This window comes from Marmota marmota, unplaced genomic scaffold (genome assembly GCF_001458135.2).
Source record: "Marmota marmota marmota unplaced genomic scaffold, marMar, whole genome shotgun sequence".
Lineage (NCBI taxonomy): Eukaryota > Metazoa > Chordata > Mammalia > Rodentia > Sciuridae > Marmota > Marmota marmota.
Genome location: NW_026000207.1, coordinates 2732410 through 2751074, shown reverse-complemented (window position 1 = coordinate 2751074; position 18665 = coordinate 2732410). Strand labels below are relative to the sequence as shown.

At 54.0% G+C, this 18665-nt stretch overlaps 2 protein-coding genes across 5 annotated transcripts; one reads left to right on the top strand and one right to left on the bottom strand.

Annotated features, from left to right (window-relative positions):
• Positions 1-117: 117 nt before the first annotated feature.
• On the top strand, positions 118-14629 carry Cnot3 (CCR4-NOT transcription complex subunit 3). 4 transcript variants are annotated; one of them, XM_048791621.1, is made up of 18 exons: positions 118-2185; positions 3936-4010; positions 4120-4187; positions 4440-4514; positions 4656-4745; positions 4988-5116; positions 5206-5301; positions 6405-6627; positions 6721-6854; positions 7348-7404; positions 8591-8972; positions 9064-9187; positions 9935-10133; positions 11185-11284; positions 11385-11583; positions 11797-11929; positions 12820-12945; positions 14258-14629. In XM_048791621.1, exons 2-18 carry the CDS (start codon positions 3986-3988, stop codon positions 14354-14356), a joined length of 2259 nt encoding a protein of 752 aa, XP_048647578.1. In that variant the 5' UTR covers positions 118-2185; positions 3936-3985; the 3' UTR covers positions 14357-14629. The 4 variants fall into 4 exon arrangements, with proteins under 4 accessions (XP_048647578.1, XP_015360867.1, XP_015360868.1 ...); XM_015505381.2 differs by lacking the exon at positions 118-2185 and having other exon boundaries at positions 2807-4010; XM_015505382.2 differs by lacking the exon at positions 118-2185 and having other exon boundaries at positions 2811-4010; positions 6408-6627.
• Positions 14587-18639, bottom strand: Leng1 (leukocyte receptor cluster member 1). The gene is made up of 4 exons (XM_015505445.2): positions 18323-18639; positions 16647-16826; positions 15549-15814; positions 14587-14881 (listed from the first exon to the last, which is right to left on the bottom strand). Exons 1-4 carry the CDS (start codon positions 18452-18454, stop codon positions 14668-14670), a joined length of 792 nt encoding a protein of 263 aa, XP_015360931.1. The 5' UTR covers positions 18455-18639; the 3' UTR covers positions 14587-14667.
• Positions 18640-18665: the final 26 nt, after the last annotated feature.

Genomic DNA, 18665 nt, shown 5'->3' with positions numbered 1-18665 from the left:
GCGATCGGTGGCGGACTGAGTCCCCGGCCCGCAGCGGCCGCGCTCGGAGTTAGAGCCTCAGCCAAAGTTTCCGCCTCGCAGCGTGTGGCTGTTGCCCCAGTGTAGAGTCCCGGCGGCCCGCCCCGTGCCTGAGCCTGAGCGTGGCGACCCCCGACCCAGGCGGTCCCTGGCGTGCCCGCCTGTTATCTGGGGCTGGGCGCCGCCTCTGCTTCGGGGGTGCCGGGTCCCCTGGATGCACACTGCCTGCCTCTCCGGGTGTCGGGGCCGGTTAGCTCCCCGGGTCTGGGTGAAGCCTCCCGAGCCCACTCTCCTGCTGTTGGTGAGCTCCTGGCGTGGGCAGGGCACGCGCCTGTTTTTCTGAGTGGTAGCTGCTTTTTGGTGCAGGGGCTGTAACCTCCCCCAGGATTAGCCTCCTGCCCTTTTGGTGAAGGTTCTCCACGCCAGGGGTTGTGCCTTCCCTGAGTCTGAGACATCTGTTTTGGGTGTTGTCACCCCAGGAGCCAAGAGCCCCTTCCCCTTCGGTATTCTGGAGAGAACTCTTCCTATGAGGGTGTGATTGTCCCATCATCGAGTTTAGGAAGTTGTAGAATATGGGCTTGCAGGCCACTCACCTGTCACCCCACAGGGATGGAAAACCTCTCAGACCTAAGGCTTCTGATGGGAGAGGTGGCTTTTCTCTCTAGGGTTGTGCTTTCTTTCCAGGGTAAGGAGTTTGTCTTGGTGTTGCCACTCCCAGGAATAAGGTCCCTGCTTTCTTTGGTGTTGACATTGTCCCCTCTCCTGGTTTTGAGGTGTCCATGCCCCCATGTGTCTTCACTAGTGAGACTAAGGACCCCCTTGGGTTGGGGTGCCCTTGGCCAGTGCTTCTCATCTCTGACCTTGTAATCACAAAGACCTTGCTGTGGGTCCCACTCTATTGTGGGAGTATGAGGTGCCTGAGACTGGAGATACCTCATGTGACCACCTTCCCAGGGAATAGAGTGCTCTGCTATAACTCCATGGTGGGAATTCCCATACCTACCCTTGGTGTTGGGCTCTCCCAGGGAATATAACTACCTCCACCCATGACCTGCCACCCTGGTGCCTGCATCTTCCCCAAATTGAGACTTGCCTTGTGACACTGCTCACCAGAGCTCCTTATCTAGAGTGTAAGCTCTCCTAGATCAAAGGCACTTTGCACCGAGATCTCTGTATGAGCATGTGATGGCCCCAGGATTAGGGACTAAGCTTTGTGCCCCTCATGGCGCCTGAGGTGAAGTTCTGGGGCCTCTTTGTTATTGGCTTCCCTGCTCTGGTGTGTGGCTCATCCCTCCTGCCCCCTCAGTGTGAGCTCCTAACTTGGTGATGAACATGAGATCCTTGTGGTTGGGCCATTTCTGGGCCAAGAGTCCCAGATTCTTCAGTTCTGTCTCAGACCCCACTGTCTGAGCACATGTTTGGTGTGAAGGCACCCCTTCTTCACAGGCCCTGAAGTAGTTAACTCCTGGGGGGGGTCTCGGGGAAGCCTTGGATGAGGATCCTCTGGTGGCGTCTTCACCTCCGTGCTGCAGCACCAGCCTCGTTTCTCTTTGTACCTTTGCTGGGGATGGGGCATCTGGTGTGCAGGCATCCTCTTGGGGGCGGGGGTTCTTTGTGGGGAGAGCACTGAGCTGAGACTCCAGCATCCCAGGGAGGAGTACCCTGGGCCTGTGGCACTTGCCCTTTCTCTTGTGGAGATGCTTTTCCCCCAACCAGGTATTGTCCACACCAGTAGTAGCTGTGCCCACCTTGATGTCAGAAGCACTGCCCCAGCACCGTCCCGCTCCTCTGGCTCCTTGCTTCTGACTCCTTCAGGACTTGCGCCTCCTTGGTGCCACAGCATGGTCCCTCCTGGAGGGTATCAGCTCCTCCCCTGACTAAGGTCCCAACCCCTTTGGTATGGGATTTGGGGAGGGCGTCACTTCCTTAAGGTGTAGAGTGCCTTATTTAGGAATGTGAACCATGAGATGACTTCTCCCTCCAGCCTCTGACCCTTTGTTGCACACTTGGGTGGAAGGAGGGAGTGTAAAGTCTTGTAAAGTCTTGTCCCTGATGAAGTAGGGGCTTTTCTGTGCTGGCGTGTTGGAGCCAGTACTCACTCTTGGTCAACATCCCTGCATGCTGCATTTTGGTGTCTGGGCCCTGGTAGAAGGACGCTGGATCAAAGGTACTTGCCCCAACCCAGTTTGAGTTCTCTCACTGGGACTGTCCTCTGTGTCCTGTTGCTTCACTTTCCTGGAGGTTCCCCGCATTTGTGTCCGTTGACCCTGAGGTACTGCTTTTCTTCAAATGACCCTGTACTGAGTCCCCTGAGTCTCAGGTGCCACCTCCACCTATCTCCATCCATAGGAATAGGTCCCTATGGGATCAGTAAAAACAAAAATAGTAAACCCTGTGGTGAAGGTATGGCTCTGTTCTTTCTTTCTGTGCCTCGTGTCTTAAAGCCTGCTGTCTTTATAGTGCCCCATTCAGTAGGTGCTAGCCCTTGTGGCAATTAGTAACAACTTTAAAATAAAAGAAGTTGTTGGGTATGATGGTTCTTGCCAGTAGACCCAGCTGCTTGGAGACTGAGGCAGGAGGACTGCTTGAGCCTGGAACTAGAAAACCTAAGCAACATACTGTGAATTATTTTTTTTTTTAAAAAGTAAGTTCCTTAGTTGCACTGGCCACCCTTCAAGAATTCAGAGGCCAGCCAATTCAGAGGCTGTGGAACATTTCCCACATTGTACGTGCTATTGGACAGGACTGTCCCCTGGGTGTTTCCTACCTGTTGGTGAGGATTCCTGGTGTGGTCCCACCAGGTTGAGGCTCTTAGTCCTCCGTGTGAAGCAGTTGCTGCCTTCACAGTAGTAACTGTGGGTACCCCTGCCCTTTGCCAGTGGAGTAGGAATGTCCTTGGATCCTTGCTTTTCAGTGTAGGCCCCTGAGGAAGGCAACCTCTGCTTGCAACTCAGAAGTCCTCTTAGCATGGTCCTCCCTCCCAAGGGTCCCTTGGTCTCCGTGTTGGGCCCTGTGGTGTGGCTTCAGCGTGACTAGAAAGACTGTGGTCTCCCCTGGATTGCATGTAACTTTCCTTAGGGCAAAGATGCCTGTCTTTAAGTTCTGGGTGCCTGCCCTGGTGGTATAGGTTCCAGTCTATTTGATATGGAATTTCTTTGCATGTGCAGATCAACTTCCTTGTGGCTAAGGTACCTTTACATCCTCTTATCTTTGTAAGATTTCTATCTTTTCCCAACTCTCTCTTGGGTACTGCTTTCTGCCCCCAAATCACCTGCCCTTCTTGGTATCACACTCTTTGGGTTAGTATTGTTCCCTTTTGGCTCAAGGATTCGGCCCTGGGGTAAATTTCTTGGAGATCTACGCCCTCTCTGGTAGGATTGGGTTTAACTCTTCTTAGTTTTAGGTATCTCCTGTCACTCTTCCACCTTGCCCCAGCGTCCCCTCCCTCTTGCACACTTCATGGGTGCATACATGGTATCAGGCCTTCATGCCGCTTGTCTCTTGGCTTGCCTGAGGAATGACTTCTAGTCACCCCTGTTCCCAGTCCCTTTTTGTAGGAAGTGTGATTTCTAGGGCCAGTGCCTTTGTCTTGTAGTCAACCTTGTGCAGTATGACTGTCCTGCTCTACAAAATCCTTGGATGGTTATCTGGGGAAAGGATGCTCTGTACTCTAGGAACCTTCCAGTTCCTGGGTCAGAGGACCACAAAAAAGTGTCTTTCCTCATTTTAACAAAACTCCCAGAGTATCGCAGCTGGGCAATTGAGGGAGCATAAGGAGAATTGGACCCGGCCTCTCATTAGATAGTACACATTTTTTCCCCTTTACCCTGCCTCTTACCCCACATTTCCCACCTGTGTTCTTGTCTCTGGACCAGCAGAGGAATAGGTGTTAATTCCTTCCCAATCTTTGCCTGCAGCGTCTGTCTCCAAGGGAGTATGAAGAGAGTGCGTCTGTAGGGCAGGGAAGATGGCGGACAAGCGCAAACTCCAAGGTACCGGACTGACTACCCACTGCACGTGTAGCTGAATGCTCTCTTTGGGGGGTTCCTCTTTGGCTGCTCAATGGGCAGGATTCTAACTGCCTGCCATCCTCCTTCACAGGTGAGATTGATCGCTGCCTTAAGAAGGTGTCCGAGGGTGTGGAGCAGTTTGAAGATATTTGGCAGAAGGTACAAGGGCCCTAAGAATCTGGGTTTCCAGGGAGAACACAGGAAGCGCTTTGGGGGTCTCTGGGTGTTGGCAAGGGAGGGGGCTGTATATCCTGGTGCTGAGGACCTATGAGAACCAGCTTAAAAATGGATGGCGGGGGCTGGGGTGGGTGTCAGAGTCCCCCGCCTGAGGAAGAGAGACTGGACCTTTGCCGTGGAGCAGGTTTCGGGACAGCCACTCCCACACTGACTGCTGGATTCTCCATCCCTCAGCTCCACAACGCAGCCAACGCGAACCAGAAAGAAAAGTATGAGGCTGACCTAAAGAAGGAGATTAAGAAGCTACAAGTGAGGGGGCTGGGGCTGGACTCCTGTGTCCTGTGGGAGGAGGGCCTGGGAGAGTGGACTACTGGGTCCCAGAAAAAGAGGGAGCTGAGGGTCCTGGTTCCCAGATCCAAGATCTGACTTTCTTGCTTCTCTTCTCTGCAGCGGCTGAGGGACCAGATCAAGACATGGGTAGCATCCAATGAGATCAAGGACAAAAGGCAGCTTATTGACAACCGCAAGCTTATCGAGACGGTAGGAACCCAGAGCCTAGGTCCCTAACCAGGGTGGTAGCCGGATTCCTGGGACCCCAGGGGGCAGAGATGGAGCAGTCACTCCAGAGATCCCAGGAGGAATACGGCATTTAACTTAAGGGGAGGGAAGAGGCAGTGGGCCTAGAGTCTGAGGGGTGGGTCCTGAGGCTCAGATTCAGGTGTTGCTGGCCCTTAGTTCCATTCCCACCTTCAAGCCCCCCCTGCCAACTGCTTTCTCTGTAGCAAATGGAACGGTTCAAAGTTGTGGAAAGAGAGACCAAAACCAAAGCCTATAGCAAGGAGGGCCTGGGCCTGGCACAGAAGGTGGATCCCGCCCAAAAGGAAAAGGAAGAGGTTGGCCAGTGGCTCACGGTGAGTTGGGGCAGAGAAGAAGAGGTAAGCTTGGGGTCCTGGCCCCAGCATACCCAGAACCCCTGGCTAATAGCCTTCTCCCCCTGTAGAATACCATCGACACCCTAAACATGCAGGTGGACCAGTTTGAGAGTGAAGTGGAATCGCTGTCAGTGCAAACGCGCAAGAAGAAGGGCGACAAGGATGTGAGTGGGGGGAGCCCTGAGACCCATGGGGTGGAAGATGGAGGTGGGCTAGCAAGTGGGAGCCCATGGGAACTGGGTCTGGATGCCTGAGCAAACCTGGGGTGAGGGCTTGGAGAGGCAGAATTATGGTAGTACAGGAAGGAGGTAGACAGAATCAGGCCCAAGGTGTCTGGGTAGATGGTAGGTAGCGAGGCCATCACAAAGAGGAGCAGTTTGGAGGAAAATGAACTCAGGTTCAGCTGGGGCCACAAAGTAAGTGTGAGACCTGAAGGGTGACATAGGTGGGAGGCCACATAGCACCTAGAGCCCAGATTCTCAGGAGAGGGTGGCAGGACAAGACAGGGCTCTGAGAGCAATGGGTATGGCCTGAAGGAGAAGAGTGGTCTGGGATGAAGTCAGATGTTGGAGTCCTGGATTCTACTCTAGGATTGTAGGGTGTGGATTCAGAGGAATACAGATAATGACCAATGGGGTTCACTAGGAAAGTTGGAGGTGGGAGTATGACAGTGTTGGATGTGAGACCCTGAGAAGTTTGGGAAGTAGGAACTCAGAGAGAGTGGTTCCTTGAAGAAAGGAGAAATTTGAAACTGATCTAAGATGTTAAATCCAAAAAGGAACTGGGGCCTTGGGAGCAGGCAAGAGCTGGGCTTCTGGATCTGGGTCTCTAGGGGTATACAGATAGGTGTGTGGGCTGGTGATGGATGATTACAACAAGCAGATCCTCAGACAGGAACTGTCATTGTTACTGTTAGGGCGAGACAGGAGAATGGGTGTTTATCCCAGGAGGTCAGAGCAGGTAGGGGCGCAGTTGAGAGGCTGCAGGTGGCATAGGAGCATCTTGGTCTTTCACCAGTTTCCAGGGATCACCGGAGACAAAAAGGGTCTAGGGAGGGTGTGGTAGGGATCCCTGAGATGTCAGAAACCTTGAGCTTGGTTCCTGTGGGGTAGAGGGTGGGCAGACTCCACACTGCCCCATGCTGGGAGGGGCCAGAGTGGAGCCTCCGGGTCACCATGGGGATTGGGGACTGAGGACAGGTTCTGTGGGGGCAGGAGGGGCCGGGCAGGCTCTCTGCAGCCCCTGAGCCTGGCCCTGGGCTCGCCAGCAGAAGCAGGACCGGATTGAGGGCTTGAAGCGGCACATCGAGAAGCACCGCTACCACGTGCGCATGCTGGAGACCATCTTGCGCATGCTGGACAATGACTCCATCCTCGTGGATGCCATTCGCAAGATCAAGGATGATGTTGAGTACTACGTTGACTCCTCTCAGGACCCTGACTTTGAGGAGAATGAGTTCCTCTATGATGACCTGGATCTCGAGGACATTCGTAAGGCCCTGGACTGACCTTCATGGTGCAGAGGGTGAAGGCCCCGAAGGGTCAGCTGCACCAGCTAATCATGCCCCTCTCCTGCCTCCACAGCACAGGCGCTGGTCGCCACCTCCCCCCCCAGCCACAGCCACATGGAGGACGAGATCTTCAACCAGTCCAGCAGCACGCCCACCTCAACCACCTCCAGCTCTCCCATCCCCCCCAGTCCAGCCAATTGCACCACGGTGAGGGCCCAGAGTAGCAAGATGCTATAACCAGGAGGATGGGAGTTAAGAGGAGCCTGTTTTCTCCAAAGTGGCCTGCAGGGAGGGCAGCTGAGGCCCTTCTTGATGTAAAGAGCTGATAGGTGGACCCTGGTGTCCCACACAATCTTAAGCCATGGGTGGGTCTTGGGTGTGTGGGGCCAGTGCAGGGGGCGCCTGAGGCCCTGGGCAGCAAGCTCAGGCAGGGATCCAAGGACTGAAATTCCCTAAGGAGAGAAGGTTCCTAGGTTGTTAGGAAGATGGGGGCATTAATGCCAGCTCCCAAAAGACAAGGACATTGGGGAACCTGAATTTAGGTGGTTTCTCCAGAAAAATTAAGGTTAGATGTTTGGACAACTCTGGGGTACAAAGTCATTCAGCTGGGTCCAGGTCCCCAGGAGGTTCAGAGATTATGGTGTCTCTGTGTTGGGACCTAAGAGCCACACAGGTGTCTGACTCCACCTCCCCCAACCAGGAGAACTCTGAAGATGATAAGAAGAGAGGACGCTCGACAGATAGTGAAGTCAGCCAGGTGGGTTCAAGCCAGTAATGGATGGGCATGTCCCCTGTTTATCCAGTGGTTCCCAAAGGCTTATTCAGGTCTGAGTGCTAGCCACTGTGCTAGGCTTAGGCGAGTGGAGGCTCAGAAATCGTTGCCACCGTGAGGGGAGATAGGCAGGTGACTGACCGCTGTGGTTCAGGTGGCTGTGCCCTGGGCGCCAGAAGAAGACGAGGCAGCCGCAGTTCACAAGGGCAAACTCCGACCGGAAGCTTGGAAGTGGGATGAGTCTGGCCTGGGATTGTTGGGCTACGGGGCTAGGGCTTTGTGGACCAGCCCTGAAGGGGCCAAGCAAGACTGAGAAGCGATAGGTTGAAAGCAGACACCTGCCGTGGAACTACCTGGGTGGGAACACACAAGGATGACGTTAGGAAGGGCAGAATGGGCCTAAGGCCCCTGTGGGCCAAGGGAGAGGCCCTTGGTGGACATCAGTGAGACTGGTGTGGGGACCAGGATTGGGAGCAGTGAGAGAGAGGCTGGGGCAGGGACTCCCAGGTGGGCTTTGCCACCTTCCTGGGCCCCCACAGCCAAACAGCAGTCCCAGGAGGGAAGTGGGTAGCCAGTCCCATTTGGTGCCTGGTGAGCCTGAGTTTCCCATGTGGTGGTGAAGCAATGTCCACAAGCTGGTTGGTGTGGCAGCCCACGTTGTCGGTCAGAACTTGGCTGCAGCAGGGATGCTCTGCTACTGCTTTCTGCAGTGCTGTAATGTATGACCCCGTGAGTGGCTGTGGTGGTCCTTTCAGTGACATTGAGAAGCAGTGCTTGACTGTCAGCTGGTTTTCTTCTACTCTTGAACATGAGGCTGCTCAGGCTCCTCTCATGTTGAGGGCATTTAGGAGTCTCCCACCAGTCCCTTTTGACCAACAACAGATGGGTCTTCGCTGACTGACAGCAAGAGTTGTGCCAGATCACCATAGGGTACATGGGGAGGTGTCCTGGCAGAATTTAGGGAGCTGGGCAGACTGGAAATAAATGTGTTTTGAGCACGAAGATGACTGAAGCAGTTAGGATGAGGTCCCCCGGTTCCCTGGAGTTTGGGAGCAGTCAAGGGCAGCAACTTCAGAGAAGAGGTTGGTAGGACCATGATGGAGCCTGAGCCTGAGGTGGGTGGGAACCTGCTGATCCACTGGGTCCTGACACTGTTCTCTCTTCCCTGCAGTCTCCAGCCAAAAATGGTTCCAAGCCTGTCCACAGCAACCAGCATCCCCAGTCCCCAGCTGTGCCACCCACCTACCCCTCTGGTCCCCCGCCTGCCGCCTCTGCCTTGAGCACCACCCCTGGCAATAATGGGGCACCTGCCCCAGCAGCACCCCCAAGTGCCCTGGGCCCTAAGGCCAGTCCAGCTCCCAGCCACAACTCGGGCACCCCTGCCCCCTATGCTCAGGCTGTGGCCCCACCAGCCCCCAGTGGGCCCAGTGCTACCCAGCCCCGACCCCCCAGTGCCCAGCCTGGCGGGGGTGGTGGTGGCGGGGGTGGAGGGAGCGGCAATAATAGTAACAGCAGCACAGGTGGAGGGGCTGGCAAGCAGAACGGTGCCACCAGTAAGTGAGGCCGGCAGGGTGGGAGGAGGGGCCTGGAGCAGGATAGGGAGCAGCCAACAGCTCCTTTCTCTTTGCCTTTTGCTCCCCCCAGGCTACAGCTCAGTCGTGGCAGACAGCCCTGCAGAGGTGGCCCTGAGCAGCAGTGGGGGCAACAGTGCTAGCAGCCAGGCCCTGGGTCCGGCCTCAGGTCCCCACAATCCACCTCCCAGCACCTCGTGAGTGTCTTGGCAGCGGCAGTTGCAGCCTCTCCTGGAACACATAGGCTCTGGTGGCTCCCTCATTGGGGGATTGCTAACCTGGCCTTGATGGGCAGGGCGTCCAGTGGGCTTTGACTTCCACCTTTGCTAGGTGTCCGGTCTCCACTTCTCTTCACCTGGGAGGTGTGCATTAGCCTCTAGCTTTATCCAATAGCTTGTCCTAAATCCACCTTCCTTTCACTGGGACTTTTCAACAGTGCCCTACCATATTCTCACCATTTCTGTTTCCTGCCCCAAGGCTGACTCCCACTGGATGGGACATTGTTCCACTTTTCCAAGTGAAATGTCCACAAATCTTCCTTTGTTTCTAGCCATTCCTCCAAAGTTTAAGTCAGAGCACTCCTCTGGGTCCACCTGTTTTTGAAAGAATGCTAAATGAAGGACCTGTCATCCTCCTCCTCCTCCACCCCAGGTCTAGCTGGGTTGCCCCAGGGGCACCTGCCCTGTGTCCATCTACCTGAGAACATACCCCCCCACCCCCCATTCTCTCTTTACCTCATGGCCTATTTGAGCACCTTCAGAATCTGTATTCCCACTTCGGCAGCTCTGCTTTACTGAGGAAAAAATCCCAGAAATTAATTCTACCTTGGTCCCAGAAAACTGCTTCTGTCCTAAGTCGCCCCTCTCAGAGCCCATCTGGCTTCTCTGTGCTCATCACTCCCACGACTTTCCTCGGAGCCACTTCCCTTCTCATCTTATTCCCAGGAAAGAATCCAGTGCGGCAGCCCCAACAGGGGCTGGCGGTGTGGCCCCAGGCTCAGGGAACAACTCAGGGGGACCCAGCCTTCTAGTGCCACTGCCTGTGAACCCCCCCAGCTCCCCAACGCCCAGCTTCAGTGAGGCCAAGGCAGCTGGTGCTCTGCTTAATGGACCTCCGCAGTTCAGCACCACCCCAGAAGTCAAGGTGAGCTCTGAGTATCCCTGATTTCTGTGGCCTCCGGGTGTTTTCCCGCACCCTGTTCCAGGTCTCCAGCAACACCTCTACCTCCCCTTCCTCTCTGAATGTTTATCTGTTTTCTTCCCTTTTCTCTGGACCTTTTCCACCGCACATCCTCACCTCCATCTCTGGTGCTCTCAACCCCCTTGGTTCTTTCTGGGACTGTGTTTCTCTGGCTTCTTTCCCTTTCTGTTGGTTGTGTTTGCGCGCTTGCTTTCCATGGGTTTCTTTTTTATCTCCCCAGACCCTCAGTCTCTGTCCTGTCCTGAGATGCATGGTACTTTCTACTTCACATGCCCATTCCTTAAGTCACCATGCCCTTAGGCCTTCTAAAAGACCATTTCAATCAAGAAATTACTTGAGTGGTGTGTGGTGTCACACCTATAATCCCAGCAACTCGGGAGGCTGAGGCAGAAGGATCACAAGTTTGAGGCCAATCTAGGCAACTTGCTGGTATTCCCAAAGAGGGCACCAAGTCCCAGAGGGATAACCTTTCACTCTCAAGGGAATGAGACCTCCCACCTCCCTAAGATGCCCCACAATACCAGGTAGTCAAGTGGCTTTTTTTCCCCAGAGTTTGGGGTCCTTTTAGGAATGTCTTAAGACAAACGGTGGCACAATTGGTATTCTGTAGGTCGTATTCTACAATGGAGAGTCCACACAGTTTCCAGTTTTCCCCACAGCAGTTCTTTTACATGTTAGGTACATTTTTTTTTTTTTAATATGACAGCGGAATGCACTACAATTTTTATTACACATATAGAGCACAAGTTTTCATCTCTGGTTGTATACACAGTATATTCATACCAATTCGTGTCTTCATACCTGTACTTTGGATAATAATGATCATCACATTCCACCATCATTCATAACCCCATGCCTTAGGTACATCTTAAGGCATGAGTAATTGCCGTTGATGGCTCTCAGCAGAACAGGCAAGAGTACTTGGGGCCTGACAGGCTGTTCTTAGCAATCTCTGGCCTGTGCCCTTAGTACAGACCTTTTCTTTTCTTCCTAGGCTCCTGAGCCTCTGAGCTCCCTGAAGTCCATGGCAGAGCGGGCAGCCATCAGCTCTGGTATTGAGGACCCTGTGCCAACGTTACACCTAACGGAGCGAGGTAAGAGTCCAGGGATGGTGGAGAAGGGGGCAGGTCAAAGAGAAGGGGTTGGCCCCATCCATCCTCCTCATCCAAGGGCTTGACCCTCCCCTCCCCACAGACATCATCCTGAGCAGCACATCAGCACCTCCGGCCTCAGCCCAGCCACCCCTGCAACTGTCAGAGGTGAACATACCACTGTCGCTGGGCGTGTGTCCACTGGGGCCAGTGCCCCTCACCAAGGAGCAGCTCTACCAGCAGGCCATGGAGGAGGCTGCCTGGCACCATATGCCCCACCCCTCTGACTCCGAGCGCATCCGGTGAGGGGCCACAGAACGGGCTGGGGGCCGGGACTCCAGAGTCTGAGGGAGGAGGCAGCAGCTGGGGAGCTGGCTCCCAGTCCTGAGAGGCTGTAGGTAAAAGTGAGCTGGCCCCAGGAAGTGATGAAGGCCTGGCTCAGGTTCCCTCCAGATGGCCTGAGATCGGGGCAGGAGCCAGAAAGCAGCTGGCACTAACCCCCTGCTGCTCCACAGGCAGTACCTACCCCGGAACCCTTGCCCGACGCCCCCCTACCACCACCAGATGCCGCCCCCACACTCGGACACCGTGGAGTTCTATCAGCGCCTGTCGACTGAGACGCTCTTCTTCATCTTCTACTATCTGGAGGTACAGCAGGGCCCCCGGGGCAGCCTCGGGCCCCCCGNTGACCAACAACAGATGGGTCTTCGCTGACTGACAGCAAGAGTTGTGCCAGATCACCATAGGGTACATGGGGAGGTGTCCTGGCAGAATTTAGGGAGCTGGGCAGACTGGAAATAAATGTGTTTTGAGCACGAAGATGACTGAAGCAGTTAGGATGAGGTCCCCCGGTTCCCTGGAGTTTGGGAGCAGTCAAGGGCAGCAACTTCAGAGAAGAGGTTGGTAGGACCATGATGGAGCCTGAGCATGAGGTGGGTGCCCCAATGCGGCCACCGGGACCGCACCCCCCTCCCTATCCCAGTCCCGGGCCCTGCTCCCCCAAACCAAGACTGTCCCAGTCTCCATCCAGCCCAGTGGTGTCAAGAGCTACTCAGACTGAGGGAGAGGCAGGCCTCAGTGGCAGCCCAGACCACTTGGTTTCTCCCTGGCATGGCCCAAAGCCCCTTCCCAGCTCTCCTCAGCCAGGCCCTTTAGTCTTGGACCTCCTGTTTTCAGGCATCCCTGCAGACTTCTTGGAACCCATGCATCCTCCTGACCCCAGCCCATCATGAGTAACCCTCCCCTCATCCCCACTGAGTAGTACTCTAAACTTTCTCTTTTGAGCTCTCGTCATATATTAGTTTCTCTTCCTTCTCAAAGCTTCTCTGAAAGCAATTTCCACCTCCTGTCTCATTTTTCTTCTCCTGACCAACATTGGTATGTTCCATGCCCCCAGCGCTGTCTGAAAATGGATTGTCCAGCCCAACTGTGGTCTGTAGTGGGGGCCCGGGTCCAGCCCTAATGCCCCACCCCATTCCCCTGGTCCCTACCCAGCTTGGGGGCCCCCTGATCCCCCCCTTCCTGCCTTCTTCCCCTAGGGCACTAAAGCACAGTACCTGGCAGCCAAGGCCCTAAAGAAGCAATCATGGCGATTCCACACCAAGTACATGATGTGGTTCCAGAGGCACGAGGAGCCCAAGACCATCACTGATGAGTTTGAGCAGGTGAGGGCCCCACCCACCCTGGTCCCACTGAGAGATGGCTAGCATTCCCAAGCCCAGGCAGCCCCTGCTGGCCTTTCTCCTTTACTCCCACTCTTCAGCCAGCTGAGACCTGCAGACTAACCAGGATTGCTCTGCCTGGGATGCAATTCTCATCCTTCACTTGTTGAGCTCTAGGTCTGAACCCAAACACTGGGCCCAAAACAGGCTCAAACTGAGCCCAAGTGTCCCTGCCCAAAGAAGGCTTCCTGGAGCCAGCAGCCTGTGTCTCTTCTGTGTGGCACTAGGCGCCTTGGTTGGGAGTGTGAATGTCCTAGTTGACACGTCTCCCTGAAGCAGGCTGTGGGCTCCACTGTACCCAGCAGCAGGGGCTCAGCAGACACTAGGGAGGCTGTCAAGGTGGCCTTCTCACATTCCAACAATTAGCCCCTAGGAAACATCTTGTAGTCGGCCTCCTGAGTTTGAGCCCAGCTCCAGCTGGCTGACCTTGGGCAGGCAAGTCCCTTATTCTATTCTGTCATCTTATTTGTAAAAATGGGGTAATAGGACCCACCCCTGCAGTTGTACAAGGATGAAATGAGCTAATAACATGTGCGTACTAATGGTGGATGCTGCACAGTGAGTATTGGGGGAAATTTTTTTTTAAAGTCACTTTCATTTGGTGTGTTCCACAGTGGTTTTCCTCCACAAATGTTTCCCAGATGTCAAGCCCCTTCAGTGATCCTTGTCCTCACCAAATTCCATCCTGCTCCTCTGATCTCCAGGCTGCTTTCTTTGAAGCATTTCAGACCCTCACTCAGGACCTAGCTCTTCTCCAACCTTGATCACTTGACTGCTGACTTTGTGTCCCATCCTAGTTTGGTCCTTCACATCAGTACATTCTAGGGCATCCAGTCATTTAGAAATTCCCACACCATCACTGTCACAATAAAGTGTCCCTGCAGAGCACTTGGAATGTAGACTCTGAGCATGTTGGGAGCTCTAGGCAAGGGCAGTGGTACCTGTGGCCTTAGGTTCTTTGTGGAGACTCCACACTAGGCCTTTACATCTGTACTGGGCACCCGGGAGATGCTCCACAGCTGCAGCCATCTGAAAGCAGGGGGAGCTTTGCAGACAGGCCTGGGTAGAGGCTTGACTGGGGTGCACACACCAGACCACTGTGGTGGAGTGGAATTGCGTGTGCATGTGGGGCAGTTGGTCTGGCACCTCTGTGGCCCCTAGAACTGCCCCCTGTTGGTCTGACCCAGCTCCCGGTCTGACCCAGCTCCCAGTCCACCACCTCATCCACTCACTGACCACCTTCTCCCCTGGCCAGGGCACCTACATCTACTTTGACTACGAGAAGTGGGGCCAGCGGAAGAAGGAAGGCTTCACCTTTGAGTACCGCTACCTGGAGGACCGGGACCTCCAGTGACACTGGCCCCCTCTACCTGACCCTTCCCCCGCATGCTGATCCCCCTGCCCAGGTGAGGGCCCTGCCCTGGAAGACTGGGGAGGCCCCAGGCCATGGGGCACCCCCTCCCCCAGGAAGCAGGGAGAGGGCCGGGAGGTTTTCTCTTCCTCTCAGCCCCACCCTGGGGGCCCCGGGGGCGAGGGCTGCCCCCTCCTCCCCTCCCCAGTGAGGGACATTTTTTGGTAAACCTATTTTCATTTTGGAAAATATTTATGAATAAATAGTTTTATATGACGGCTGGCAGCACAGCCTCTCCTGTACCCCCTCAGGAGTCAGTGAGCAAGATGATCCTGCTGGCGGGGCCGCCGGGCTAGCTGGGGGTTGAACTGGGAGTTGTACCGCCGGCGTCGATCATCTATCTCTTCCTCTGGCTGACCCTCCTGGGGTACCCTGCCTTGGATCCGGGCCAGCAGGGCCTCAGCCCGAGCCCTCTCAGCCACTTCCCGCCGAAGACGCTCAGCTCGAAGCTGGTCCAGGGATGGGGGCCTAGGGAAGAGAAGCAAGGTCAGAAAGCAGGGCAGCCCTCTCACCTCTACCACCAGGAGCCCCTATGTCTCAGGCTGCTGCTTCAGCTCTTGAAGCCACCTGGTGCAGGAACACCATGAGGAAGTCTCTGCCCACCCTTTTGTGGGCTTCTGTTCTCCCCAGTCCTAAAAGCAGGTGCCCTCTGCACCCCACACACCCCAACCAAGGTCAAGTGCAGAGTAGCATCCTGGGGAGAACAGGGAAACCTCTGGACTGGTTTCCTCTTGTGAGGTAAATCAAATTGTAGTCGGAAACGCCCCCTGCACTTGGGATCTTTTATTCTCTAACCCAGTGATTCTCAAATGTTTTGGTCTCAGGACCCTTTTATACTCTTAAAAACTGAGGAAATCAAAGATTTTTTAAGTTTACATACTGGAGTAGAAATGAAACAAATTTTGGACGTAAGTGTTCATAACATCAAGCAATCAGAGCAAAGACATCTCACATCATGAAAAAGCAGCTTGACACTACAGGACTCCAGAGGGCTTTTTTGGAACTTGGGGTCCCTGGACCACATGTTGAGAGCCACTTCCTACCCCACCTGCCATATCAGCTGTGGTGCCCAGGCAGGGCTGCTGCCACGTTCTCTGTCTGGAATGGTCTGCCCTGCATTTGTCTTTGTTCTTACTGCTTGGGCCGCTGCTTCTCAGATCCTTCCATTTTTCCCTTTCTGTTGTGACCTCGTTCTTCACTGCTGTGCCTTCTCTTCTTCCCCAGATGTTTCTGCATCTCCTGTAAGGGGTCTAGTTGGTTCTTAATCTTCTCATCTGTGCCTGAGCCTGTTGGGGAACCCCCTCGCTTTGGGGGGAGCTGGTACCAAGGGGGTTGAGTCTGGGCCTCTGCTGCACTCTGGCCCAGGTATGTCAGGATGCCCAGCGCTTTTTCTTGCCTCTCCTGAGGGAGCCAGAAAACAGAAGAGATGTTGATAGAACTTGAGTTCCTCAGGGAGCTCTAGATATGGTAACAGAGAAACCGAGGGCATCCTACCCAGAGCACAAGGTCCTGGGGAGACATAACCAGTCATTCCACCACTGGAAATCAAGGGCCAATCGTCAATCAGCTATCAGGTGCTAAGGCCTAATGCAAACAGGCTGAACTTCTGATGTAGGCACAGTGGCAAATGTAGTACCAAGCAGGTAAATGGGAGGATGGGGCAGAGCTCTCTGAGTTCAAAGGCAGGCTTTGAGGAGACAGCTGAAAGCACAGTGGTGGAGGTTGGGGAATAACAATCTCAGAATGATGGAAATGCCAGAGAGCTATAGAGTGGCAGGGTCTGATTCACATTTAAAAAGTTTAAGAAGCTGGGTGTGGTGGTGCACGCCTGTAATCCCAGCAGCTCAGGAGGCTGAGGCAGGAGGATTGCTAGTTCAAAGCCAGCCTTAGCAATTTAGCAAGGCCTTAAGCAACTCAGCAAAACCTTGTCAATAAATGAAATACAAAAAAGGGCTGGGGATGTGGCTCAGGGGTTGAGTGCCCTAGGGTTCCATCTCTGGTACCCCAAAATAAAAAATGTCAGCACCACCTCCATCATCTACTAACCAGGACTGTGAGTACCCCACAGGAATAACCAGTGTCCTAGGCACTGTGTTCTAGCCTATTGCAAATGTTCTGTGTTTATTTCTTTCACTATACTTCTTAATGCTCAGTCACAGCCCGGGGCCAAAATGTCCTCCGTCTCCCGGCTCTCTTCAGTATCCCTCTGATGACACAGATGAGGCCAGCTTACTTTTTCCTGTCGTTTTTCTTCTTCATAGTCTTTATTGCCTCTGGTCACCCCTTTCCCTTCCTCCAGCAAATCCCGGAACAGGTCCACAGGGCCAGACCTTGGAGCTCCTGCCTCTGCTGCATCGAGTTCAGACAGTGAATTCTGATGCCTGGCTTTCTTCCTTAGGAACTCTGTGCGAGCCTGGGGGGAAAGAATTATAGGCAGGATATGCAAAACCTACAGGTCGCTCAAGGGGACTCAAATGTGCTGACTGCAGAAAGCATAGCGGTCCATCATGCTGGGGGCTACAAGAGAGAACACAGGCACTGGGACCCAGAAGAGGCACCTGTCTCAGCATGGGTGAAAATAGTAAATGGTGAGATTACCAAAGACAGGTGGAAAAAGATCCCTGGCCTAAACCAAAAGGGATTCCAGTCTGGATAAAAACAGGTACAGGACCAGGCATGGTGGTGCTTGTAATCCCACGTACTGGGAAGGCCGAGGCAGGGAATGCAAGCTGGAGGCCAGCTAGAACAACTTAGCAAGACCCTATTCCAAAATTTAATGGCGGGCTGCAGATGTAGATTGGTAGTGGAGCATTTGCCTAACATGTTTGAGTCCCTGGTTTCAATCTCCAGTACCACAAAGGGGGGGGGGGGGGAGCTATTGGGCTAGAGGTACAGCTCAGTTGTCGAGCCCCATCTCAGCATGAGTGAGGCCCTCGGGTTAGATTTGATGGTAATGGTGGTGATTTACAATGGTTATGAATGTAGTCAGATTGCTTCAGAGCAAACGCTCTAAATCCCAGGCATTGTATCAAGTCACTACCCCAAAATGATTAGTAATTTATACTGAGAAACGAGAATTTTAAAACCCCAGATTGCCACCACCTCTCCAGCCACCGTTGAGGATCAGATTAGCTGAGGAATTAGGTGTAAACCAAACAAATTTAGGAGCTATACAGAAAGCCTCTGAGTTGAGTGTGGTGGTCCATGCTTCTAATCCTAGAGACTCAGGAAACTGAGGCAGAAGGATCTTAAGTTTGAGGCCAGCCTCAGCAACTTAAGTGAGACCTGTCTAAAAAGCCGGGAGGGTGGTGGGAATGTAGTTTAGTAGGTAGAGCGTCCCTGAGTCCAATCCCCAGTACAAAAACAACAGAAAACAAAAACAAAAACTTGCGTCTGGGAAGCAGTTCAAGGAAAGGGCTCGTCCAGTGAAGTGGAACCTGGCTTGTGCCACTGTTCCCTCTTCCTGTGCCTTCCTCTCTGAAGCTACCTCGCTTCGTGCAAGATGACAACCCCCCTCCGAGAACTCAGTGCTTAAGATTCGGAAATCAAGTGGTCTGCACAAACTGAGCACACAAATAGGGTGCGCAGGCAAACTGGTTAAAAAGTGACTTCCTTGAAACGCATTTTTACAGATTCGTTTATTTATTCAACTAATTATTAAACTCCTACTCTGAGGCAGGCTCTGGACACTGCAAACACATCAGGGGAGAATCAAGACTAGAGATTTCTAGAGGTTTTGCGGAAGTGGGCTTAGAGCTAGCAAAAAAAAAAAAAAAAAATCGTCGCCAAAAGCTGGAGCGGCGACTAGTAGCAGCGCACCGCGCCTGCGCGTCTCCCACTTCCGCTTCCTGCCCGCGACGCCGGTGCGATTAGCCGCGATAGCTCCGCCCGCCCGTACTCGAAACTTACCTCTTGTTGAGCAAGCAGTACCCTCCTTTCACGCTCCTTTTCTTCCTCCCTGGCCTGAGCTTCGTCACGCCTCACGCGGGCGACATTGTCCTTATTCCGAACATGCCAGCTCTTCTTGGGCAAGATGTTCATGGCGCTGTAGCTGTACACAGACTGGCAGACCCGCCTTCTAGCACTTCCAATTGGCAGGAGATGCCCCGCCCTGTTCCCTACCTCGGCCACGGTTTGGTTTAGGTCAATTAGCACCGCCCCTCCAAGTCCGTAGAGAAAGGTGATTGGCCGAGACACTCTCCATCACAGCCAATCCTAGACATTGGGCGTTTTGTACGCCTGGCGACAGCTC